The 27028-nt window shown below is 41.8% G+C and overlaps 2 protein-coding genes across 14 annotated transcripts in view; one reads left to right on the top strand and one right to left on the bottom strand.

Moving 5' to 3' along the window:
- Positions 1-2060: 2060 nt before the first annotated feature.
- atg4c (autophagy related 4C, cysteine peptidase) lies at positions 2061-21998 on the bottom strand. Of its 2 annotated transcripts, none has more exons than XM_062997110.1 (11): positions 21941-21998; positions 17711-17843; positions 14628-14711; positions 13585-13818; positions 10338-10662; positions 9067-9137; positions 8615-8769; positions 6624-6702; positions 5937-6013; positions 4422-4541; positions 2061-2333 (listed from the first exon to the last, which is right to left on the bottom strand). In XM_062997110.1, the coding sequence occupies exons 2-11, from the start codon at positions 17784-17786 to the stop codon at positions 2172-2174; spliced, it is 1383 nt and encodes a 460-aa protein (XP_062853180.1). In that variant the 5' UTR covers positions 17787-17843; positions 21941-21998; the 3' UTR covers positions 2061-2171. The 2 variants fall into 2 exon arrangements, with proteins under 2 accessions (XP_062853180.1, XP_062853181.1); XM_062997111.1 differs by lacking the exon at positions 21941-21998 and adding an exon at positions 21657-21677.
- A 4325-nt stretch (positions 21999-26323) lies between these two features.
- The window catches only part of dock7 (dedicator of cytokinesis 7), an 87803-nt gene continuing 87098 nt past the window's right edge, over positions 26324-27028 (top strand). For all 12 annotated transcript variants that reach the window (XM_062998028.1, XM_062998027.1, XM_062998026.1 and 9 more), the window contains exon 1: positions 26324-26391. In XM_062998028.1, the coding sequence (XP_062854098.1) occupies positions 26354-26391 (38 nt within the window). In that variant the 5' untranslated portion in view covers positions 26324-26353. The remainder of the gene's footprint in view (positions 26392-27028) is intronic.

The following is a 27028-nucleotide window of genomic DNA, read 5'->3' as shown; positions in this document are numbered from 1 at the left end:
CATCTGAATATAATAAAAGCGTACGGTCACGTGACTGTGAGCTTGCCGGATCGCCCGTTTCAAACAGCCTCCACGATTCTGGAAAGGCTTTCCACAAGGTTTTGGAGTGTGACTGTGGGAACTTGTGCCCATTCGGTTCTAAGAACGTTTGTATTCATTTATTTATTGTATCTCCAATTCACCTCACTTGCAAGTGTTTGTACTGTGGGAGGAAACTGGAGCTCCTTGAGGAAACCCACACAGACACAGGGAGAACATGGAACTTTCAATGGAAAGGCTTTCCACAAGGAGTGTGACTGTGAGAACTTGTGCCTGTTCGGTTCTAAGAACGTTTGTGTTCATTTATTTATTGTATCTCCAATTCACCTCACTTACACATCTTTGGGTTTTCCTCCGGGAGCTCTGGTTTCCTCCCACAGTACTCACAGACACAGGGAGAACATGCTAACTCCACACAGAAAGGACCTGGATCGCTCCTCCTGGGGATTGAACCCAGTGCTATCCGCCGAGCCACCGAGCCGCCCGACATGTGAATATAATAAAAGCATAAGGTCACGTGACTCCGATATTCTGGGGAGGCTTTCCACAAGGTTTTGGAGTGTGAGTGAGGGAACTTGTGCCCATTCGGTTCTAAGAGCAGTTAAAAGGCGAGGCACTTGTGTTAGACGCAGACGCATTCCGGTTTTCAATGAACACTGAGCAGGTCACACAAACTCATCACACAAAACAGTTGCAGCAACGTCGTTAGCACCTGTTACTCTACATACGTTTGGCCTTATGGTCACATAAACGGTAATGGTACTCACATGGAGAACATGATCAAGTGCATTCTGGTAAATACAGCGTGTAAGAAACTGCGAGTCCAAATAATAAATGAAGTCCCTGGTTTTAGTGTAAAGCATCTACTGAACACGTCTCTGAGAGTTAGGTATAAGTTATAGTAGAAAAACAATCATAATTAATCACACGGAAGCACTTTGTAGTTCTACAATTACTGACTGTAGTCCATCTGTTTCTCTACATGCTTTGTCACCCGCCTTTCACCCTGTTCTTCAATGGTCAGCACCCCCACAGGACCCCCCACAGAGCAGGTATTATTTAGGTGGTGGGTCATTCTCAGCACTGCAGTGACACTGACATGGTGGTGGTGTGTTAGTGTGTGTTGTGCTGGTATGAGTGGATCAGACACAGCAGCGCTGCTGGGCATTTTTAAACACCGTGTCCACTCACTGTCCACTCTATTAGACACTCCTACCTAGTAGATGTAAAGTCAGAGACGATCGCTCATCTATTGCTGTCGTTTGGTGGACTATTCTCAGTCCAGCAGTGACAGTGAGGTGTTTAAAAACTCCATCACTCATACCAGCACAACACACACTAACACACCACCACCATGTCAGTGTCACTGCAGTGCTGAGAATGATCCACCACCTAAATAATACCTGCTCTGTGGTGATCCTGTGGGGGTCCTGACCATTGAAGAACAGCATGAAAGGACTACAAAGCATGTAGAGAAATAGATGGACTACAGTCAGTAATTGTAGAACTACAAAGTGCTTCTATATGGAGTAAGTGGAGCTGATAAAATGGACAGTGAGTGTAGAAACAAGGAGGTGGCTGATCAGTGTATATTTAAATCCATAATGCAAAGTATTTTCTCTGTTTTTCCTTGACAGTACAATTATAACGTTGGTTTACTGTAATGAATCTGCTCGAGTGTGTACACGTACGCGCGTATTTTATCTTTACGGCGGCTGATTGCTCACACTGGCGTCTTTCTATACGTTTATTCAGTCCCGAAGTGTGCGTCCCAAAGCACATACTACATATCAAACCCTTTATCAGTGTTGTTATGGCACCATCGGTACTGGTAAATCTGGCAGCATATACAGTGTTTTAGTACCCTGGATTTGGTTTGGGATGTAGCTTAGGACCGGCTCTTTTCTCCTGGGTTCTGCACAGGTGGAGTTACAGTGTTTTATAAATATAACAATATTTATGCGGACGGCTATATACTGTACATCCGGCGGCTGTAGTGCATCCAGTTCAGAAAATCTGAATTCGTTTAGGTGCCGTTTATTGGTCACTTTGGTCACACCCAGTAATACTGATTCTCTGACCATTTTAGTAAGAACACCCGAAAAAAACACATCCGAATGGACACGCCCGTCTCACAGCAGCACGAAGTCACCGGCCGTGGGCCCGGCCTTCCGCGCGTCCTTGATGAACGGCCACTCCTTCTTTTCCACGGGGGCCGACAGCTCGTAATCCCTCCCGTGCCCTTTCATGAAGGTGAACGCCGGGTACTTCTCTTTGGGCGATGACCGCAGCACCTGGCACACAAACACAGAAGCAGCTGTAAAAAGCACTATCGGCCGGTCGGGCGTCTATATACAGGCGTCATTGGCTGTGTCTGGGGGGGGGGTTACTGCGTTGAGCCCAGTTATTCCGGGTACACTGGAACTGCCACCACCCTGACCAGGATAAATAGGTGGTCAAACCCAGGGGGGGACAGGGAGAACATGCCAACTCCACACAGAAAGGACCCTGCTTGATACTGCTAATTCTAGTTCTACTATTTCGTTTAATTTCCTCAACCGCTTTATCCTGGTCAGGGGGTCACGGCAGGTCCAGTTCCACAGGGGAACACCCCGGATTACTCCGAACTTCGCAAGGCTTCGGCAACCTTCCCCCCCAGACATATCCGAATACATAACTCAGCGGTGTTGAGCTAGCATAATAGTAATAATGTTGGAGATGGGGTTACGCAACACGTTAAAGTAAAGTCCTGTTATCCAAAGCGACTTACAGTACTGTGACAGTATATTGTCTAAGCAATTGAGGGTTAAGGGCCTTGCTCAAGGGTCCAACAGTGGCAACCTGGCAGTGGTGGGGCTTGAACCAGCGACCTTTTGATTACTAGTCCAGTACCTTAACCACTAAGCTTCAATCATTCATTCATTTAATTTTAATCAAGCTTTTTATTGTTTTTTTTTTTTCTTTTTACTCTTTTATTTGATTGATTTTCTGTTCTGTAAAGCTGTGGTTCTTGACCAGGGGGCCTAGAGGGGGTCCTGTTGTATTTAATTAAGAAGAGTAAAACGTCATAAGATGGGAAAATCAATAGGCTATTGGCATATGGAAGGCTTCGAGTGATGTAAAATATATATATAAAGCGTTTTTCTCTCATTTTCTCCCAATTTAGTGTAGTCAATTTGTCTTCAGCTGCTGGAGGATCCCTGATTTTTTGCAGTCGAGGTGGGTATATCGCCGCTCACGCCTCCTCCGACCCGCGCGCAGCACTTAACGGAACCCTTTTCCACCCATGCACTCTGCACAGGCGCCTCTCTATCCGCCAATCAGGGTCCTTACACAGCGTTTGAAGACCCCACCCACATAATCCGGTCATCCCTCCCTGAAGGCACTGCCAATTATGCCCGTTAGATGGCGCCCAGCCGACCGGTAGCAATGCAGAGTTTCGAACCAAGGGGCTGGTGTGCTAGCGGAATGTCCCACTGCTCCACCTGGGCGCTAAATAGATCTTTTTTAAACTGTCTGTAGTCTGCGTTGGGTCTTTGGGACTGGACACATATTTGATTTGCCCACCAAAAAAGTCCAGTCAACAGACGACGACTATAAAAGATTCTGATTCGGTTGTTGATGCAGATCAGAACACCTTTTTGTCATCTTTGCTGAAGATGGAAGAATAATATTATAACGTGTCAAGGGGGTCAAATTTTTTTTGTTTTAACACAAGAGGGTCAAAGAGACTGCACTATTATTATTATTATTATTATTATTACTGATTACTGAACCACCCTACCATTATAGAGCACTTCAGCCTTTAAAAATAGGCAGAGTAACATTTCCCTTTAGTCATGAATTCTTTAAAATATTTAATATTTAATAAAACACACCAACATTTATAAGTATAATTAGCTAACTGGCTGGTTTATAATATGGTAAACATCTTTACGCTTAATAATTGAGGATTTAAAAGCAGTAAATACATGACTCGTGTTCAGCAGTGAATCAGCTTGGTACATGTGATCTTACACAGATAAATGCTGCCACCTGCTGGTTGGATGTGCAGCCTTTTGCCTGACTTTTATCTCATTAGGACCAGTTGTGGCCTGCTGGTTAAGGTACTGGACTAGTAATCCAAAGCTTGCTGGTTCAAGCCCCACTAATGCCAGGTTGCCACTGTTGGGCCCTTAAGCAAGGCCCTTAACCCTCAATTGCTTAGATTGTATACTGTCACAGTACTGTAAGTCACTTTGCATAAAGCATCTGCTAAATGCTAAAAATGTAAATGTAAGACAGACCAGTAAGATTACGGGTCCAGAACAGCACCGATCTTCCTGGCTGAGAACCCATGATTTTGGCACTGAAAGCATACCGGTGGTACGAGTTCTACTCACCTTTGATAATTCACTGCTGATTCTTTCATAATCCTGAACACTTTTCGAGTAGAATCCGATAGTGCAGCTCGGGTCCATTTTGCTGAAAGGCATCTTCTTGGGTGATGGGCAATGATACGACTGAAAAAAAACACGATGTTTTAGAATAAAAATAGAATTATTATTGTTAAACAAGAGACTAAACCAGACCTGGAGAAACTCATCTGCACCTGCATTTCCAGCAGGGGTTGATCACTTTAAAGCTCTACTAACTGGAATCTCAAAAAAGACGATTAAAGAGCTTCAGCTGATTCAAAATGCAGCCACAAAAGAAGAGAACACATCCCTCCCAGTATGTTACAGAACAGACTTATACTGGTCTGTAAATCTCTTAATGGTGTAGGCATTTAGGCTTAATGACAGACAGGTAGACAGACAGACAGACAGACAGACAGGCAGATAGATAGATAGATAGATAGATAGATAGATAGATAGATAGATAGATAGATAGATAGATAGACAGACAGACAGACAGACAGGTATATAGATAGATAGATAGATAGATAGACAGACAGACAGACAGACAGACAGACACAGACAGGTATATAGATAGATAGATAGATAGATAGATAGATAGATAGATAGATAGATAGATAGATAGATAGATAGATAGATAGATAAATGATAAATAGACAGACAGACAGATAAACAGGTATACAGACAGACAGACAGACAGACAGACAGGTATATAGATAGATAGATAGATAGATAGAGAGAGAGAGAGAGAGAGAGAGAGAGAGAGAGAGAGAGAGAGGGACGGACGGACAGACAGATAGATAGAAAGACATAGATAGGCATATAGATAGATCAACAAATAGACAGATAACTAGATAGACAGACAGACAGACAGACAGACAGATAAACAGGTAGATGGACGTGTTTAAAACAAATAAATAAATAAAAGGTACGGGACACTGACAGGTTGCTACTGTTGGGCCCTTGAACAAGGCCCTTAACCCTCAATTGCTTACAAAATATGCTGTCACGGTTCTGTAAGTAGCTTTGGATCGCAGCGTCGGCTAAATGCCGAAAATGTAAATGTAATTACGGAAAGATACTGTTACTGTAAGCTGTGGCTATACTGAATTTTCACTCATACTGTATATGTGAACCAGACAGAACAAATAATAAAAATATGTTTCAGCTCAGCTGCCCCACGTGTGTTTTCATTCTTTCTGCCTTTCACTGGCATAGGTACGACAGACAGACTAAAAGAGCTGCTGGATATTACTAAATATAAAAATCTTAAACCCGTACGAGGCTACAGGAAACGAGTCCAACAGCATTTATACGCTAGAGCCGACGGATTTTTGTACTAAACGTCACACAGGGGTGTAAATCGCCTCCCCCCGTTCGCTAATCGAGTGCGCAGGGCTTCTTTAAAATTCATACCCCTAAGTACTAACAGCAACTATTAAATTCACATCGCTGGGCAGAGGGCAGCCGGGTTTTTTTTTTTTTTCAGTCCTACATTACCTGCAGAGGAAAATTGCTTGTGCTGACGTCTACAAAAGTCTGACAGTAATGAGGGTCCATGTAAATCAAGCTGTCATCTGCAAGGACAAAACAAAAGACAAGTTATTCAAAAGAAAGAGAAAAAAGCACGCACGGCGGTTATAATAATGCATATCCTTCTCCAATTTCTATGCAGAACAGCTCAAAGTCGTCCACAGATTGTGTTAGGCTGCTAACAAATGAACACACACGCACACGCAGAGCGGATTAAACGCCGCTTCTTCAAATCGGATCGCGCCGGGCCATCCTTTACGACGCCGAGCGGATTGTCATTTAATTTTGGTGCAGGAAAATTACTTTTACAAACATCCAATTATATGCGGTCGTTTGCATATGACGGATGCAGGCGGCGGGCGGGACGTGGCAGCGAGAACCCCGTCGCCGGGCGAGTCTCAAATTGCGAAAATGTAAATGGGTAAATATTGACTGCTGGCATGTACAACTGAAGGTTCCCGCGCGCTGCTCAAGGTGATGGAGAACGGCCGATCGTGGGTGGTGCACAACCTCGTTCATGATGAATGAGCCGTTTGGACAAGAAAACACGAAGAACGAGGTTCATGTTTCTGCCGAGCGCATTAATGCATTAACTCACTCGGCTCTTCCACACCGTATGCAAATCACAGGAAATGAAATCGGATCCAGACTCACCTTGAAACCCGACAAAGTAGTACGCCTGTTTGGGTTTCCCTCCGATGATACCGATACAATATTCCAAACTCAAGATGGACTGTGGAGGAAAAATAGTATTTTAGATCATATTGTTTATTATCTTTACCATTTTAATGACTAACATTTACATTACAGACACAAACACATTCGTTCATTCGTCGTCTGTCGTCGTTTTACCACTGCTTTATCCTGGTCAGGGTCGCGGTGGGTCTGATTCATGGGTCGAAAGGCAGGAAACACCACAAACAGATCGCCAGTCCATCACAGGGCAAACACACACACTGCCTGTTGTAGCCAAGCAGTTAAGGTACCGGACTAGTAATCAAAAGGTCGCTGGTTCAAGTCTGGGGTTCTTGAGCAAGGCCCTTAACCCTCAATTGCTTAGACAGTAATTACACAGTACTGTAAGCGTCCGCTTTGGACTGGGGGAGAACATGCAAACTCCAGACAGAAAGGACCATGGCCGTTTAGCTGGGAAATCAAACCAGTCCCTTTTTGGTACGTTTACATTTTCGGCATTTAGCAGACGCTTTTATTCAAAGCGACTTAAGTACTGTGACAGCATACTGTCTAAGCAATTGAGGGTTAAGGGCCTTGTTTAAGGGCCCAACAGTGGCTTGAACCAGCGACTTTTTGATTACTAGTCCAGTACCTTAACTGCTAGGCTACAACAGCCGCTATAAGCTATAAAAAGTGTTAGCTATAAAAGTGTAAGTGTACAGTATTGTGCTTAGCTGAACTAATGCATTTTTCCAGCTTCGTTCCGACTTTATAATGCCATCAGCAAAAAATTTTTGGTTAAGCTCGTAGCCACTGATGCAGCGCTGTTGTCACATCATCATCACATGAAAATCTTCTTCCCTTAAAGCTTCAATGAGCGTCTATAAAAAGGTGGAAATCAGATGGAGCTACATCCGGACTATAAGCGTCTCTCAGATACGACCGATTACTCCTCCTCCCACCCTCACCGTTTATAATCAAAATATAAAAGTGCTGATCCCTCTTTTTTTATTTTCATCAACTGCTTCATCCGGGTTAGGGTGAAGGCTAAAAACACTCGGTAAGACATCAGTCCATCACAGAGCCCCAAAAGACACGCCAGCCAACATAAAAAATAAGATCAAGAATGTGACGGTTGCGCTCCTCCTCAGTCAGGACCGGAGGTCTAATTACAATCTGGTAATTGGATACGACAAAAAAAAAGATAGAAACGACAGAAAAGATATTTTATGTTGTGTAGATCAGGGTTTTTAACCCCCACATGTTGTCCATGATTTTAACCGCGACACGAGCAACACAAACAATTCATCAATATGAAACACAAAACAGAATAAGCTTCATTATAAAAAGATTGCCAGGTGGAAGTCTGTTCCCACTGTGGTTTACCGGGCTGCGAACCGGTACCGGTTCGTGGGTCATTTATTTCCTGGCCGCACAGAAAGAATAAATGATAAGAGATCGCTACAAGAGCAATTAAACTTCAAATACTCTTCTGGTGTTATTGTCTCTTATCACCACTAGGTGGGAGCAGCGTCTCATTGCATCGTAAAAGCTTAGGATTCACACTGATTTTCCATTTTAAAGTTATTCTATTTTAAATCCTCCCGCCCCCGCCGGTCCTTGACATTATATCTTGTATGAAACCGGTCCTTTGTGCAAAAAAGGTAACATAAAAAGCCTCCACAAGGGGGCGTTCGTGTACACATTTGCTTCATTTATATATCTGTTAAAATGAATTTATTTCTTCTTATTTTTTTCTGCGACCCATTATTTTGAGCTCGCGACCCTATACATTTCCCAGGAAAGCAAATAACAACCAAACAAACAATGCACATGATCAGAATGTTCCCAGTCTAAAAAAAAGTACCCCAAACACACCAATTACTTCCTATAAGTCTATACTATACCGTTATATTGGATGTGAACTGCTTTTATGACCATCGTGACTGCCGCTACGTAACCTGTCTCACCTTGACGAAGGTAAAGTAGTCGGGGTTAATCTTCTCTCCGCCCAGTCTTACAGGGATGAGGATGATAACGGCTCCGCTTTCACTGCCCGACCCGTCCGTACCGCCGTGCGTGTCCCTATGGGTTAAGTGACTCTCGACGACATCAGCACTGTACACTGCGGGTAATCGATACCACAGAGGTCTTACTTACATTTATTTCATGAAATGTAGACATTAAAGACTTCTTAGCACCACATTTATCATGTTGAAATCATTAGAACTGTGCTATAAACTGTTTTAAATCATTCCTACCTAAAAGAACTGGACAGGTAACAGGTATGGCAGTCAAGAGAGATTTATTAATACAGAATTTTAAACTAACACTAATTACTCTGTTTACAAAAGTAATATACTGTTATAATAACTATTACAGTAAAACAGAATCACACATACCAGGACAGAGGAACACATACCCGTACAGTCCTGCGCCACATAAACAGTCACACCACGCAGTTCTGGGTCTATAGCCTCCTCCACAGCTTTCCTAAACACCGCGAATACAACAATACAAACAGTGAGGTTAGTAACGCTTCTAGAAATCAGATAAACGTTTAACAATTCTTACCCCAAATACAATCATTTCAGCAAACGCTTCTCAAAACAGTGAGTGATTCAGTTCTATTTGTTAAACTGTTCATTCTTATGGATCTTTATTGAAATGATAAAAGTAGAAAAAAAGAGATTTCAAATGTTTTCACTGATTAACTTTGTTTTATTTTACAAAAAGTGTTTTTGATCCCTGAAACATGCTCCAAAAAAAGTTGGGACAAAGACAAAATAAAGATGAAAAGTTTATAGACCTGGATGGATGGATGGATGGATGGATGGATGGATGGATGGATGGATGGATGGATGGATGGATGGATGGATGGATGGATAGATAGATAGATAGATAGATAGATAGATAGACAGACAGACAGACAGACAGACAGACAGACAGACAGACAGACAGACAGACAGATAGATAGATGATAGGGCAGTTGTAGCCTAGCAGTTAAGGTACTGGACTAGTAATCAAAAGGTCACTGGTTCAAGCCCCATCACTGCCAGGTTGCGACTACTGGGCCCTTAAGCAAGGCCCTTAACCCCAGTATACTTCCACAGTCTTGTAAGTTGCTTTGGATAAAAGCATCTGCTAAATGCTGAAATAAAATGCTAAAATGATAGATAAATAGACAGACAGACAGACAGACAGACAGACAGACAGACAGACAGACAGACAGATAGCATGAGAATCCATCATGCTACTCTGATAAATAGAGCCACATGGGCTCTACAGGAGGTACTTCAGAAAACCATCGTCACTTAACACAATCAACCGCTGCATCATGAAATGCCCCATAAAACCTGTTTTTATTGTTTTTAATACTTTTTTACATTTGTGATCCCACATTTAGTGGTTTTTCCCATTACCAAGTGACCTGTACTAAGTACCCATGCTAAATTTGGTTACCCTTCTTGACCTGGAACCAAGAGTACCGAAACAAGCTATATGGAAGGGACGATTATTAGCGCACACCGCTGATTGGTCACTGAATCTAATAACACGGTGTTGTGACCACTCCCTCGGGACTCAAACCCAGGACCTTCTGGGTGTGAGGCGACAGTGCTACCCATGTGTCGTATTGAATTAATACATAAATGCTGTCATCTATAGTCGAATCATAACCCTAATATTACCTACCTCAGTATGTGTGCCACCACCGCCGGGCCGTACCAATCACCCGCTCTCTTCCCTGACATCATGCTGAAATGGACCAGCCTGTGGACTCCCAGCTGTGCGGAGGGCACGTCTCCGAACCAGGACACGACGGTGCGGTGGTACACCTCTTCCAGGTGGGCATCTGCCTCCTCCGCCCCGCAGTGGGCGTGGCACGGGGGCTCGGAGACTCTCGGCCTGTCACTCTGGAACGAGGCCTCCAGGGAGGCGACCAGTCTCCGTGCTGCGCTGCTCGTCCACGTCTCCGTGTCCAGGGGCTCCAGGGTGAGGGCGTCCGGCCACGTCCAGTCTACGGACAAATCAGAGGTCACATATCACTCGTGTGCAATAAATTTAGGGTTAAATGCACAGAAGAACTGAGATTTTTCGGGGAGGTCAAGATGTTTTAACCCTTTTAACAAACTAAGAACATCAAGAACAAGTAAAAAGCAGAACGTAGTTGCTTCTGCTAATCTTAGTTCACTAGCCAATTAAAAATCCAGAATCCAACAACCACTTGGTACTGAAGAACCACAGGAACGCCTTTCATACGCCCTCGAATTAAGTTCCCTTAAATCACACAGGAACATTTAAGTTTAACTCCTAATTTAAAGGGCTAATACCTTATAAAGTGTCCAATTACAATGTGGTCAGTATTTCACTTTTACTACATTTGATCCTTACAAACATTGTGGGCACCTAAAGTGGCAGGGCTAAGAGGTGCAGGGTCATAAAGGGTCCTGGTTCTGGTTCTAAAACCTTAAAGTAATGACCTTGCTAAGTGTCACGTCATATAATCGATTAATAAATAAGATTTATAAGCAGTGAGTCAAATCAGCTGCTCGTCTGATTAATCTTAGACGTGGTCAGTCAGACGCCCCACTTATCGTTTAAAATTAGATTAAAAGAGTCTGAATTCGGAACGAGATTTCATTAGAAGGGAGACAAATTAATAGGTGGGATTATTCATCATCAGCATTTTTATGTTTACCACCTCTTTATCTTGTTAAGGGTCATGGTGGGTCCGCAAACACAGCCAATCATGTCTGTATACAGGCGCCCAACTGGTTGATAGCACTGCTATGGAGATATAAGCCATGCACCCAGTGGCAGTGGGCTAGACTAATTTACTGCTGCTTCACCCGCAGACATGACAAATAGATAGATAGACAGACGGATAGATTATAGATAGATAGATAGATAGATAGATAGATAGATAGATAGATAGATAGATAGATAGATAGATAGATAGATAGATAGATAGATAGATAGACAGACAGACAGACAGACAGACAGACAGACAGACAGACAGATTGCATGAGAATCCATCATGCTACTGTGATAAATATAGCCATATGGGCTCTACAGAGGTACTTCAGAAAACCATCGTCACTTAACACAATCAACCGCTGCATCATGAAATGCCCCATAAAACCTATTTTTACACTAACACTACACTAGCAGTCAGGCTAACTGGAGCTACTAGAAATCACCCGAAGGGCGCATTCACATGAGAAGCGGCAAAACTGCTTATAAGTTCAAAGGCGCTCAAAGTTCAAAGCTCCTCCACTGAGACGAACTGTTTGATACGACGCAGTAAGAGCGACCCAGGTCGTACGAACGACGCTTAGCGTGACTTATTGTAGTAAAACAGCGAGTGAGGAATGTGATTAGTGGAGGAACTTATGAGCAGTAATAATGAAGAGAAGTTTAGTGCTCCTGTCTCCTTCTTTTACTACATTAAACCAGAGATGGGGACTCGAGTCCGAGTCGCACACACAACGACTTCAAATTCGACTCGGACTCGTTTCAAATGACTCTGACTCATGACTCGCAAAAAAACGACTCGTAAACAACAAGAGTCCCTAGCGTCAGCATGTGTAAATGGAACGCTCCTACAGAATTGGCACTAATGGTTATAAGAACCGCTTTCTGAACCAATCAGAGCTTCTGATTGTAATTGTTAGTAAGAAATGCTGTTATTTGCATTTATTCGGTTTGCGTCACACAGATGACGCGGTAATGAAACGCTCGATCGGCTTTCTAACCACTTCCTGTTTTACTTCACCACCGGGAAAAGTTTGGAGGTTTTTAATTATAAGCACATTTACAAAATAACGGATTCTGTTCCTAATGGGACGCACGCTTATAAATGTAATAGCATCTGGAAGAACAGAAGCTCAGGTAAGCAGCGGTTATGATGGTTTTTGCTGTGTTTGGGATTTTGGCCGCTGTGCCGTGATTTATCGAGCGCTTTTGTTCTGTAATGAAAACAAATCGTATCAGTTGAAGCTTTTAACTGGAACCTTCTTGTTACAGAAATTACATTCATTTACACAATGAGGAGGAAAGTAAAGACACGAAGTAAAACGGCTAAATACACTCGCTAATCTGTTGTTGTTTTTATCTGAATTTACAGATTATTTCTTTATTTCTACACTACATTTATAATATATGTTTCGTGTTTATTATATTGACTCGTGACTTGACTCAGACTCGGAACCAGAAGTGTTTTAGACTCTGGGAGAAGCTGATTCTGATTCTCACCATTTCTCAGAAGCTGGAGCTGTAACACAAGTTTAAAAGTGAAACAGGGAGGAAAATCCAGATAAACACAGATACACGTGGAGCTGTGACACTGGATCTGACGCTTATTCCACACTAATGCAGATTCACACCCTTTACCTTTCAGACACAGCCAATCTTGTCTGTATATAGACACCTGACCAGTTAATAGCAGCGCTGGGGATTTACACCATGGACACAGCGGCAGTGGGTTAGTGGGTTAATTTTTCACGACGTCACCCATGGACATGCGGTCAGTGTGCGGGTTTGCCCTGTGATGGACTTAAACTTGCCCAGTGCCCAGTGAATCAGACCCACTATGACCCTGATCAAGATAAAACTGTGGTAACAGACAATGAATGAATGAATATATCAAGCAACTTGCAATTGAGACGTAATTGCAGTAAAGAAGTAAATCCATAAAGCTCTGGTTTATATGCTGAGCTTTTTATCAATAGTCTAGAATCTTGATGAGCCACATGACCAAACTACAACACTTACTTGCTTTACTAGTTTAGCCACGAGGGATGCCAGACAATATGAATTTACGCACTGCAAAACGTTCTGTAAACATGCAGTATGTTTAAGTTTATGTGTAACTTAGTCCTTATGCAACATCTTTGATTAGGTAGCACTTCTCACAACACCTTCAGCATGTGGAACTGACCTCTGCCCAAGAAATGCAGTAAAAGAGCCTGTGCCAGCATCATCTGCCCAGCTCTAAGAGTGCAGCCCCAGCCACAGTCCGAAGTGACATTCGAGTCTGACAGGGGGGCAAACTCTTCTCGATACGTCAGCCAGATCCGGGACGCGAAGTCCCTCCGAAATCCGTCCACGTTACCCATGACGGCGTCATCGTCGAGCGCTTCGGTGCTGCAGCTTTCAGTAGAACTTTCTTCATCTGCAAAACGGTATTGAAACATACAGATACAGTATGATAATGGTAAACTATATGGACAAAAGTATAAGGACACGCCTTCTAACAGCTGAATTCATGAGTTTCAGCCAACTTTACACCAGTAATGACACAGTTTTTTAATTAAGATAATGTAACATTCAATTTAAGACATTTTAATAATAATGTATTATTATTAGGGATGTAACGATGCACCACAAGACAATTGGTGTGCAAGTGCCACGATTCGAATCAGTTATTCATTTAAGATGAATCGATATTCACATTAAAAAGCAGAGGGCGCTGGTGCTATTCACCTCGCCTGGTTGACAGCACTTCACAAAGTTGCCAGGTTCAGAATTTTCCAGCCAAATGTATTTATGTGAGGATACTTTCTTTATTTGTATTATTCACTTATTTATGTATATAATGTTGGATTTGTTTGAAAATTTAATTTCAGTTTTTTTTACACAATAAGCATTATTTGGCATAGTTTGTACCTACCCCAGAAATAAAAGGGCATTCATTATTGAAATAAATAAATGGTAAGCACAAATACAGTATTTTATTTGATTTTTTTAAAGAGAAATAATAAAAGGAAACTTTGTCATAATTTGTCTTCAATTTCAGTTTTAAAAAATCAGGAAAAAAACGTATCGTGAATCATATCGCATCGTGGGTAAAGTGTATCGTTACATCCCTAATTACTATGCATTTTTATGTACATATTGGAGAAGTATTGTGGTGGAAGGTGTAGGTGTGTGTGTGTGTGCGCGCGTGCGTGCGTGCATGCATGTGTGTGATGTTTCGTTTACCTTCCACTTTGAAGTGATAGCATTTACCCAGTAAGAAGACCGCAGAATGGCGACTAAAGGACGTTTTCGTTTTCAGAGCCCAACCTGTGACGAAATAATCGATGAAGCACAATTACTACATATGAACCTGCCTCATGCAGGTAAAAAAAAGAAGCACTTGGCTAATGCACACGTGTCGGAGGAAGCATGTGTTAGTCACAGCAGTCAGAAGCAGTAGAGAAAGCGTCTTTGGGTTTTAGAAATGTGCTATATAAAAATAAAGTAAAGTAAAGAAATGTAATCAGGTAATTGGATATGACCAGACTAAGAAGAAAATTGGGGACAAATGCATAAAAAAGCACAAAGTACAGAAATATGCATAAAATTCACATAAAATTATGTAATCTTTCAATTATGGGGTTTATTTAAAAAAAGTTCATTATCGTTTTGTTCCTAAATGCAACTGAAATGTAAGAAATATGTACAGAATGTGTCCATAAAAAAAGTAAATATCAAATATAAAAGGAAAAATACATTATAATCTTAAGGGAAATAACTCTTTCACATTATATTACTGCTCTATAAGGTCTTGTTTCCATTTTTGAACAAATGCATTTATACAAGGTACAAGATACATTCAAATATAAAAGTTAAGATACAGTTAAAAATAATTGAGACTAAAATGAATTGACAATTGTTAAAAGAGTCATTTTTTGCAAATCCTTCCGGACCCCTACGTTCTAGATGATTGATTATTGTAAAGCAGGGGTGCTCACACTTTCATGGCTTGAGATCTACGATTTCAGTCGACAGGTCATCGCGATCTACTTTTTGGTTAATAAGGTTTGCCTCATTATTTTTCAAAAAGCTTTAAAGCTTTATTAAATGCACTTCAGTTCCTATATTAATATTCAGCTTTACAGGGCAAGCGAGTGAATCACACTGACCTTGTTCTGATGATTTATACTGAACGGTATCAGTCAGGTTTATGTATCTGGACAGGAGCTGCTGATGCTGATTCTCAAGCAGCTTCCAAGTGTTCATCAGTAAGGTTGGACCCATATCTATGCTGATTCACACAAGTAGGTCGATCCAAAACTGTCCAGCAGAGGCGCTTGACTTCATATGAATGTCAGATTGTGGGTTAAAATTTCTCTGTCAGCTTCTTCCACATACGAATGAAACGGCGTCTCTGCGGCGTTCCTACCTGAATCGAAGCGTTTTTGGTTCCTTTGTGCATGGTTGCGCACTCATCATCACAAACAGTGCAGGTTACAAACGGAAAAATGCAAAAATGGCACAAACTGGCTACTGATGAATGAAAACAGTGGCCACATTTCATGTCAATCACGTCGACCTGTTTGAATGAGGCGCGATCTACCAGCGCGCACTGTGCGATCGACGTATTGAGCACCCCTGGTCTAAAGCAATCACAGATCATTAAAAGAACATACTAGTGTGTGATTACAGTATGTACTATATTATTTGACCAGCAGCTCTACCTTTTCATAGCTCTGTAGTTAGTACTTATATACAACCCCAATTCCAATAAAGTTGGGACGTTGTGTAAAACATAAATAAAAACAGAATACGATGATTTGCAAATTCTTTTCAACCCATATTCAATTGAATACACTACAAAGACAAGATATTTAATGTTCAAACGGATAAACTTTATTGTTTTTTGCAAATATTCACTCATCTTGAATTTGATGCCTGCAACACGTTCAAAAAAAGTTGGGACAGGGGCATGTTTACCACTGTGTTACATCACCTTTCCTTTTAACAACACTCAATAAGCGTTTGGGAACTGAGGACACTAATTGTTGAAGCTTTGTAGGTGGAATTCTTTCCCATTCTTGCTTGATGTACAACTTCAGTTGCTCAACAGTCCAGGGTCTCCGTCGTCGTATTTTGCGCTTCATAATGCGCCACACATTTTCAATGGGAGACAGGTCTGGACTGCAGGCAGGCCAGTCTAGTACCCGCACTCTTTTACTACGAAGCCACGCTGTTGTAACACGTGCAGAAGGTGGCTTGGCATCGTCTTGCTGAAATAAGCAGGGACGTCCCTGAAAAAGACATTGCTTGGATGGCAGCATATGTTGCTCCAAAACCTGTATGTACCTTTCAGCATTAATGGTGCCTTCACAGATGTGCAAGTTACCCATGCCATGGGCACAGAGGACACGATGTCCATGATTTCCAAAAACAATTTGAAATGTGGACTCGTCAGACCACAGGACACTTTTCCACTTTGCGTCAGTCCATCTCAGATGAGCTCGGGCCCAGAGAAGCCGGCGGCGTTTCTGGGTGTTGTTGATATATGGCTTTCGCTTTGCATGGTAGAGTTTTAACTTGCACTTGTAGATGGAGCGACGAACTGTGTTCACTGACGATGGTTTTCTGAAGTGTTCCTGAGCCCATGAGGTAATATCCGTTACAGAATGATGTCGGTTTTTAATGCAGTGCCGCCTGAGGGATCGAAGGTCACGGGCATTCAGTGTTGGTTTTCGGCCTTGCCGCTTACTTGCACACATTTCTCCAGATTCTCTGAATCTTTTGATGATATTATGGACTGTAGATGATGAAATCCCTAAATTCCTTGCAACTGCACGTTGAGAAACGTTGTTCTTAAACTGTTGGACTATTTGCTCACGCAGTTGTTCACAAAGTAATGAACCTCGCCCCATCCTTGCTTGAGAACGACTGAGCCTTTCGGGGACGCTCCCTTTATACCCAATCATGACACTCACCTGTTTCCAATTAACCTGTTCACCTGTGGAATGTTCCAAACAGGTGTTTTTTGAGCATTCCTCAACTTTCCCAGTCTTTTGTTGCCCCTGTCCCAACTTCTTTGGAACGTGTTGCAGGCATGTGAGTTAATGTGAGTGAATATTTGCAAAAAAACAATAAAGTTTATCCGTTTGAACATTAAATATCTTGTCTTTGTAGTGTATTCAATTGAATATGGGTTGAAAAGAATTTGCAAATCATCGTATTCTGTTTTTATTTAGGTTTTACACAACGTCCCAACTTCATTGGAATTGGGGTTGTATAAGAGTTTAGCATGGTTTAACACCCAGCCAAAGTAACATACTTACTGTACTTCACATTGTTCCACGCTGACATAAATTTAGACTTCAGTGTCTCCACCTCGTCCCTCCCTTTAACATCCATTTCACCGGCCGCTGAGCGAAACCCATCACAGCACTCACTCTGGGAAATACCTGTTACCTGTATTAAAAGCAGTTGCATCAACATGGTTATATATCAAAATCATAACACACTCGTCTGAGTCTAGTAGGTCATTTTAGAACTCCATTCTTTACTCTAACCAAAAACTACACTATATAATATATACTATATACAAAAGTATTAGGACGCCCCTTTTGATTTTTGATTGTACAGGGGTTGGACAAAATAACTGAAACACCTGTCATTTTAGTGTGGGAGGTTTCATGGCTAAATTGGACCAGTCTGGTGGCCAATCTTCATTAATTGCACATTGCACCAGTAAGAGCAGAGTGTGAAGGTTCAATTAGCAGGGTAAGAGCACAGTTTTGCTCAAAATATTGCAATGCACACAACATTATGGGTGACATACCAGAGTTCAAAAGAGGACCAATTGTTGGTGCACGTCTTGCTGGCGCATCTGTGACCAAGACAGCAAGTCTTTGTGATGTATCAAGAGCCACGGTATCCAGGGTAATGTCAGCATACCACCAAGAAGGACAAACCACATCCAACAGGATTAACTGTGGACGCAAGAGGAAGCTGTCTGAAAGGGATGTATCCAAAAAACATAAAACCACGGCTGCCCAAATCACGGCAGAATTAAATGTGCACCTCGACTCTCCTGTTTCCACCAGAACTGTCCGTCGGGAGCTCCACAGGGTCAATATACACGGCCGGGCTGCTATAGCCAAACCTTTGGTCACTCGTGCCAATGCCAAACAAGGAGTTTCAATGGTGCAAGGAGCGCAAATCTTGGGCTGTGGACAATGTGAAACATGTATTGTTCTCTGATGAGTCCACCTTTACTGTTTTCCCCACATCCGGGAGAGTTACGGTGTGGAGAAGCCCCAAAGAAGCGTACCACCCAGACTGTTGCATGCCCAGAGTGAAGCATGGGGGTGGATCAGTGATGGTTTGGGCTGCCATATCATGGCATTCCCTTGGCCCAATACTTGTGCTAGATGGGCGCGTCACTGCCAAGGACTACCGAACCATTCTGGAGGACCATGTGCATCCAATGGCGGTGCCGTGTATCAGGATGACAATGCACCAATACACACAGCAAGACTGGTGAAAGATTGGTTTGATGAACATGAAAGTGAAGTTGAACATCTCCCATGGCCTGCACAGTCACCAGATCTAAATATTATTGAGCCACTTTGGGGTGTTTTGGAGAAGCGAGTCAGGAAACGTTTTCCTTCACCAGCATCACGTAGTGACCTGGCCACTATCCTGCAAGAAGAATGGCTTAAAATCCCTCTGACCACTGTGCAGGACGAATTGACGCTGTATTGGCCGCAAAAGGAGGCCCTACACCATACTAATAAATTATTGTGGTCTAAAACCAGGTGTTTCAGTTATTTTGTCCAACCCCTGTATGTGTTTCAGCCACATCAATTGCTTGCAGGTGTAATAAATCAATGATATAAAGGAAGTTATATGCTTTCAACTTTGCAGCAACAGTTTAGAGAAGGCCATCGACTGACTAAAGTTCAACATATCAGAGCTTCCACATTTCCACAGTTAAAACAATTAGTCGAGCTGCTGTGCGCATTAACAATGCTAGGAAAACACACAGTTAACACTTTTATTTGGTCAAATGAAACAAAAAAAAAGAAAAAGAGAGAAATGTGACGTGCTGCCTTCCTGCAAATGATGGTGGAGAAAGAAGGTGAAGATGTTTGCACTGCCTAACCAATCGACTGACTTGAATCCGGAGTTTATAATTAAGGATCCATCTGGGGACACTTAAAATTAAAGGGTAATCCTTTTTATGCTTATAAAAAGGATATACATATTTTGTTTATATATAGGCACAAAGTCATAGTGTTATGTAGACAAATTTTAAGTGGATTCATGCACTGGAGATTATATTCATTACTGTATAGACAAACATAGTTTGGTCAAGGTCTAGTCATCTCTCTTAATGACTCTCGAACCCTATTAAACTCTCTGAAAGATACAACACCTTGGTAACAGCAGTAAAAACACAGGCTAGCACACCGGAGCTGGGATCTCGAATACATGGTATCGAATCTCAGCTCTGCCATTCGGCTGGGCTGAGCGGCCTGTTGTTCATATAGGGGTGGGGTAGTAGTGAGCCGGATAAAGTCTCCTCGTAACTGATGCGACTACGACCTCTGCTGGCTGATTGATGGTGCCTGCACAGGGGCGGGGAAGGAGTGCGTTGATCAGGGTGTGTCTCTCCGTACACAGGGCTGATCCGCATTAGCACTCGACAAGTGTAAGGTGAAAAGACGCATACGGCCGCTGCCTACATGTCAGAGGGGGCGTGGGTTAGCTTCGTTCTCCTCAAATCAGAGCGGGGATCGGCATTGGTGGAAAGGAAGCATGATGCATAAACAAAAATACAAAAACAAATCTTGGTGTTGTCCTGCATAGCCACCTGACTCAATCGTGCATGCTGGATTTTCCAGTGACAGTGGTAGCCTAGTGGGTGGAGCTTTGGGCTATCAACTGAAAGGTTGAGCAAGGCTCTTAACCTCGTCTGTTCCAAAGGTGCCGTTTAATGACTGACCCTGCGCTCTGACCCCAGCGTCCAAACAAGCTGAGGTACGCGAGGAAAGAATTTCATTGTACTGTACATGTGTTTATGTATATATGACAAATAAAGGCATTCTATTCTGTTCTCTCTTTGGAAGCCTTTCAGATTCAGGTGGATTGGATTTGCACATCAGAAGCTTCTTCAAAGTAATAAGTCATTGTTTCAATATTATAAATATGATCCTAATAAATATTAAGAAATTTCGAAAATAATATACAGTTTTAACAATTAAGCCAACTGGTAGTCTTGGAAGTTTTACCTCCAGTGTACATCTGTAATAAGTAAATAAATATTTTACTGGAGGATACACACCGATCAGCCATAACATTAAAACCACCTCCTTGTTTCTACACTCACTGTCCATTTTATCAGCTCCACTTACCATATAGAAGCACTTTGTAGTTCTACAATTACTGACTGTAGTCCATCTGTTTCTCTACATGCCTTTTTAACCTCATTCTCAGCACTGCAGTGACACTGACATGGTGGTGGTGTGTTAGTGTGTGTTGTGCTGGTATGAGTAGATCAGACACAGCAGCGCTGCTGGAGTTTTTAAACACCGTGTCCACTCACTGTCCACTCTATTAGACACTCCTACCTAGTCGGTCCACCTTGTAGATGTAAAGTCAGAGACGATCGCTGATCTATTGCTGCCGTTTGAGTCGGTCATCTTCTAGACCTTCATCGGTGGTCACAGGACGCTGTCGGCTGGATATTTTTTGGTCGGTGGACTATTCTCAGTCCAGCAGTGACAGTGAGGTGTTTAAAAACTCCATCACTCATACCAGCACAACACACACTAACACACCACCACCATGTCAGTGTCACTGCAGTGCTGAGAATGATCCACCACCTAAATAATACCTGCTCTGTGGTGGTCCTGTGGGGGTCCTGACCATTGAAGAACAGCATGAAAGGGGCTAACAAAGCATGCAGAGAAACAGATGGACTACAGTCAGTAATTGTAGAACTACAAAGTGCTTCTATATGGTAAGTGGAGCTGATAAAATGGACAGTGAGTGTAGAAACAAGGAGGTGGTTTTAATGTTATGGCTGATCGGTGTGTAAGCATGTGTCATGCTGTAATGTATCACCGTCACATCACATTCATAACACTGATAATGACTTTAAACCCCTGTCAATGCAAATAAACTAAATTAAACTGTACAAAACAGAAGTTTAAAAGCTCAAATGTTCGCACGTAATAGTAAATTAATTTAGAAATGTGTAGAATTGTGTTGAATTACTTCTTAGCCAAGCAAATTAGCGAACACTTCTTAGAACATGGCTTTGTCCCGAATTACAAACAATAGTATGCACAATGAGTGGGAATCAGTATCAGAAATATTAATGATATCCACACTATGTAGTGCACTAGTGTGCGGATTGGTACACAACCCATGTCACAGTCCAGAATTCAGCTAACCAGCTAGCGGTTAACTACATATTTATTAGACATCTCTGTAACAAAGACTGAACTCTGCAGATAAATAATTACGATCATAATAAGTGTTAAAATAAACAGCCGTACCTGTTCACAAGCTGTGAGATTCGATCAGCGCACCACCAGCATGTCACTTTTGTTTACATTTTGAGGAAGTCTGTGATTCTCGTGAAATCTCGCGATAATTTGTATTCAGAGCTCAAACGATTCACGTTGATGTCTGTAGGTGGCGTGTTTTCATTCATAACATTAAAACCACCTCCTTGTTTCTACACTCACTGTCCATTTTATCAGCTCCACTTACCATATAGAAGCACTTTGTAGTTCTACAATTACTGACTGTAGTCCATCTCTTTCTCTACATGCTTTGTTACCCCCTTTCACCCTGTTCTTCAGTGGTCAGGACCCCCACAGAGCAGGTATTATTTAGGTGGTGGATCATTCTCAGCACTGCAGTGACACTGACATGGTGGTGGTGTGTTAGTGTGTGTTGTGCTGGTGTGAGTGGAACAGGAGTTTTTAAACACCGTGTCCACTCACTGTCCACTCTATTAGACACTCCTACCTAGTCGGTCCACCTTGTAGATGTAAAGTCAGAGACGATCGCTCATCTATTGTCATCTTCTAGACCTTCATCAGTGGTCACAGGACGCTGCCCACGGGGCGCTGTTGTCTGGATATTTTTGGTTGGTGGACTAGTCCAGCAGTGACAGTGAAGTGTTTAAAAACTCCAGCAGCTCTGCTGTGTCTGATCCACTCATACCAGCACAACACACATCTATCTCTTCACTGTCTTCCCTGATCAGAAATGTTGAAATATAGACCAACCCCGACCTACCTTACAGCACTCGGTCTGAACCAACTATGTTTCGAGCCACAAGTCTGGCTCATCTTGATTCACTCATTAAAACTCTAAGAGGGCATCAAGGCTCTTCTCTGTCCTAGCACCAAGGTGATGGAATGATCCTCCCATTTCCAGCATGGCAGTGACAACAAACAGACTTCCAAGTCAACCAAAGCTTATTTAGGGAATCCTTGCTGGAAAATCTTCTTAGTCTCCAGATTTAAACCTTAATGAGTTACTTAAACAAATTGAAAAATTTATTTTTTAAACCAATAAATACATTTTTTTGCATTAGTATGGTGTGTATATATATATATATATATATATATATATATATATATATATATATATATATATATACAGTGTATCACAAAAGTGAGTACACCCCTCACATTTCTGCAAATATTTCATTATATCTTTTCATGGGACAACACTATAGACATGAAACTTGGATATAACTTAGAGTAGTCAGTGTACAACTTGTATAGCAGTGTAGATTTACTGTCTTCTGAAAATAACTCAACACACAGCCATTAATGTCTAAATAGCTGGCAACATAAGTGAGTACACCCCACAGTGAACATGTCCAAATTGTGCCCAAATGTGTCGTTGTCCCTCCCTGGTGTCATGTGTCAAGGTCCCAGGTGTAAATGGGGAGCAGGGCTGTTAAATTTGGTGTTTTGGGTACAATTCTCTCATACTGGCCACTGGATATTCAACATGGCACCTCATGGCAAAGAACTCTCTGAGGATGTGAGAAATAGAATTGTTGCTCTTCACAAAGATGGCCTAGGCTATAAGAAGATTGCTAACACCCTGAAACTGAGCTACAGCATGGTGGCCAAGGTCATACAGCGGTTTTCCAGGACAGGTTCCACTCGGAACAGGCTTCGCCAGGGTCGACCAAAGAAGTTGAGTCCACGTGTTCGGCGTCATATCCAGAGGTTGGCTTTAAAAAATAGACACATGAGTGCTGCCAGCATTGCTGCAGAGGTTGAAGACGTGGGAGGTCAGCCTGTCAGTGCTCAGACCATACGCCGCACACTGCATCAACTCGGTCTGCATGGTCGTCATCCCAGAAGGAAGCTGACACACAAGAAAGCCCGCAAACAGTTTGCTGAAGACAAGCAGTCCAAGAACATGGATTACTGGAATGCCCTGTGGTCTGACGAGACCAAGATAAACTTGTTTGGCTCAGATGGTGTCCAGCATGTGTTGCGGCGCCCTGGTGAGAAGTACCAAGACAACTGTATCTTGCCTACAGTCAGGCATGGTGGTGGTAGCATCATGGTCTTGGGCTGCATGAGTGTTGCTGGCACTGGGGAGCTGCAGTTCATTGAGGGAAACATGAATTCCAACATGTACTGTGACATTCTGAAACAGAGCATGATCCCCTCCCTTCGAAAACTGGGCCTCATGGCAGTTTTCCAACAGAATAACGACCCCAAACACAACCTCCAAGATGACAACTGCCTTGCCGAGGAAGCTGAAGGTAAAGGTGATGGACTAAACCCAATTGAGCACCTGTGGCGCATCCTCAAGTGGAAGGTGGAGGAGTTCAAGGTGTCTAACATCCACCAGCTCCGTGATGTCATCATGGAGGAGTGGAAGACGATTCCAGTAGCAACCTGTGCAGCTCTGGTGAATTCCATGCCCAGGAGGGTTAAGGCAGTGCTGGATAATAATGGTGGTCACACAAAATATTGACACTTTGGGCACAATTTGGACATGTTCACTGTGGGGTGTACTCACTTATGTTGCCAGCTATTTAGACATTAATGGCTGTGTGTTGAGTTATTTTCAGAAGACAGTAAATCTACACTGCTATACAAGTTGTACACTGACTACTCTAAGTTATATCCAAGTTTTATGTCTATAGTGTTGTCCCATGAAAAGATATAATAAAATATTTGCAGAAATGTGAGGGGTGTACTCACTTTTGTGATACACTGTATATATATATATATATATATATATATATATATATATTTGCTTCTATTTTTACTTATTGTATGTGTAAGCACCATTGGATTGCTACTCAATTTCGTTGTACACTGTGCAATGACAATAAAGGCATCTTATCTTATCTTATCTTATCTTATCTTATTTGCTAGTGTGTAGTGTAAACAATGTGTACATTTGTATGTTTGGTAAATAATGTGTTCGCTTTTGGGGTTTTTTTCTTTATTTTTGACTGGTTAAAGTTCAAGAAACATAGACCATAAAACCACTAAACCTCAATAATCTACTGCACTTTTGCACTTGAGCTGGACGTTTTTTGCATTCCTTTTGAGAAAAATGGCCAGACGCGGGTTAGTGGAGGTTTATTAATAACATCAGAAGCTGGTTTGCATGTATATTAATCTTTTATTAGAGGTTATCAAGACAAAGGATACTAGTCAAGTACAGTATTAAGTCTAATACGTGACTCTCCAATTGGGATTAATAAAGTGATATACCAATCAATCAATCAGTCTGTCTGTCTGTCTGTCTGTCTACTAAGTGCTGACACTGGGGGTTGAATAATAATGCAAATGGGCATTTGTCAAAAGAACTAGATTTAGAATTCATATAAACTCTAAATTATGTCCACATGTTATTAAGATTGCTTGTATTTTCCTAAACATACATGCTACTTTAAAACTCAGTATGTGTTAGTGTGTTTATATGATCCTCTGTAACAAGAATGTTAAATATAATAAATAAATAAATGCTGCCATAAACATAGAAATATCATTATTAGTGATCTGTGGATTGTAGAGACGAGCCAGGATAATAAACATGTGACCTTTTGTATGATCGGATGCACTTCACACATTGTACAGCTGGATTAGTTTCCTGTTCTATTGTATACAGCGGTGGACAGGATGTGACTTGACACTGCTGAGCTCGGGCGCTACTGCGCATGTGCAGATGTTAGTTGAGCGCTGCCACCATTCAGCAGGGAATTAAAGTCAGGATTATTTTTATTTCATAGTTTGTCATGTTAAATGTGTTGTTTTTGGACTTAAATTGTATTGTAGCACTGTCACCTCACAGCAAGAAGGTCCTGGGTTCAATCCGGTCCGGGTCCTTTCTGTGTAGAGTTTGCATGTTCTCCCCGTGTCTGCGTGGGTTTACTCCGGGCGCTCCGGTTTTCTCCCACAGTCCAAAGACGTGCAAGTGAGGTAAATTGGAGATACTAAATTGTCCATGACTGTGTTGGATATAATATTGTGTACTGATGAATCTTGTGTAATGAGTTACTACCGTTCCTGTCATGAATGTAACCAAAGTGTAAAACATGACGTTATAATCCTAATAAACAAACAAACAAACATATTATTATGTTTTATTTATTGATTAATGACTGTATTATTTATGAATGTATTTTCCGATTGTGTGTATATTTGAATACATATAAGGTTTATACAAGCTACCAAAGAATAAAAGTATGATTACAATAAGGAGTTTATTTATTATCATCAAGTTTGTTTGTATATTATTTCTATTTGTTTATTATTTTAATGCTCCCTCGTGAGAACGAAAACCGTTGTACTGTTCAGAATCGATTCCAAAGCTTCAGAATCGACTCTCTGATTCCTAATTCCAGAAATTAAAGAACCGATTCTTTTTTCGGGATCGACTCCCAGTCCTAACAGTCAGCGGCCACAGCAATGGCTGAGCGCCGCGCCTTCGCCCAGAAAATAAGCAGGTAAGACGATTTTGTAATGTCTGTGGAGAAGCAGAATTCTTGTTAGTCGTCGTGCTGTGTTCGTTTTATGCTGTGGGCTGTTTTTATTTATTATGTTTAACGGGTAAAAATGAGGACGGCTCCCAAATAAAGGCCTACAGTGGGTTTGGGGGAGCTAACGCTAGCTTTAGCACTGTTGTTGTAGCTTTCAGTTAGAGATGCCCGGTGACCCACCCTAAAACCCCACTGATGCTGCCTTCATGTCCTGCTGTATTTTACACATAATCAGGGCTTGTTTTATAATACAGGGGTATTTTTATTTATCCTAAACATATATTATAATATGATTAGATACGATTAGACTTTTGTTTTAGGGATGCGATCAGAAATCCTTAAATTCAGAGGTTCCACTGACTGACACTGACATACTGTTAAATCAACATTTATAAATGCATTTATTTCCTATAAATAAATTGTATTCTGTATTTATCTGTTATTTCTGTAGATTTTGGATTAGTGATGGATTTAAAATTCCGTTATATGGAGGTGAAATGATAAATCACTACTATCTTTATAAAATATACACCGATCAGCCATAACATTAAAACCACTTCCTTGTTTCTACACTCACTGTCCATGTTATCAGCTCCACTTACCC

This window comes from Trichomycterus rosablanca, chromosome 6, assembly GCF_030014385.1.
Source record: "Trichomycterus rosablanca isolate fTriRos1 chromosome 6, fTriRos1.hap1, whole genome shotgun sequence".
Taxonomy (NCBI): Eukaryota; Metazoa; Chordata; class Actinopteri; order Siluriformes; family Trichomycteridae; genus Trichomycterus; species Trichomycterus rosablanca.
The sequence above is the reverse complement of the archived record's forward strand: the minus strand, read 5'-3'. Positions and strand labels throughout refer to the sequence as shown.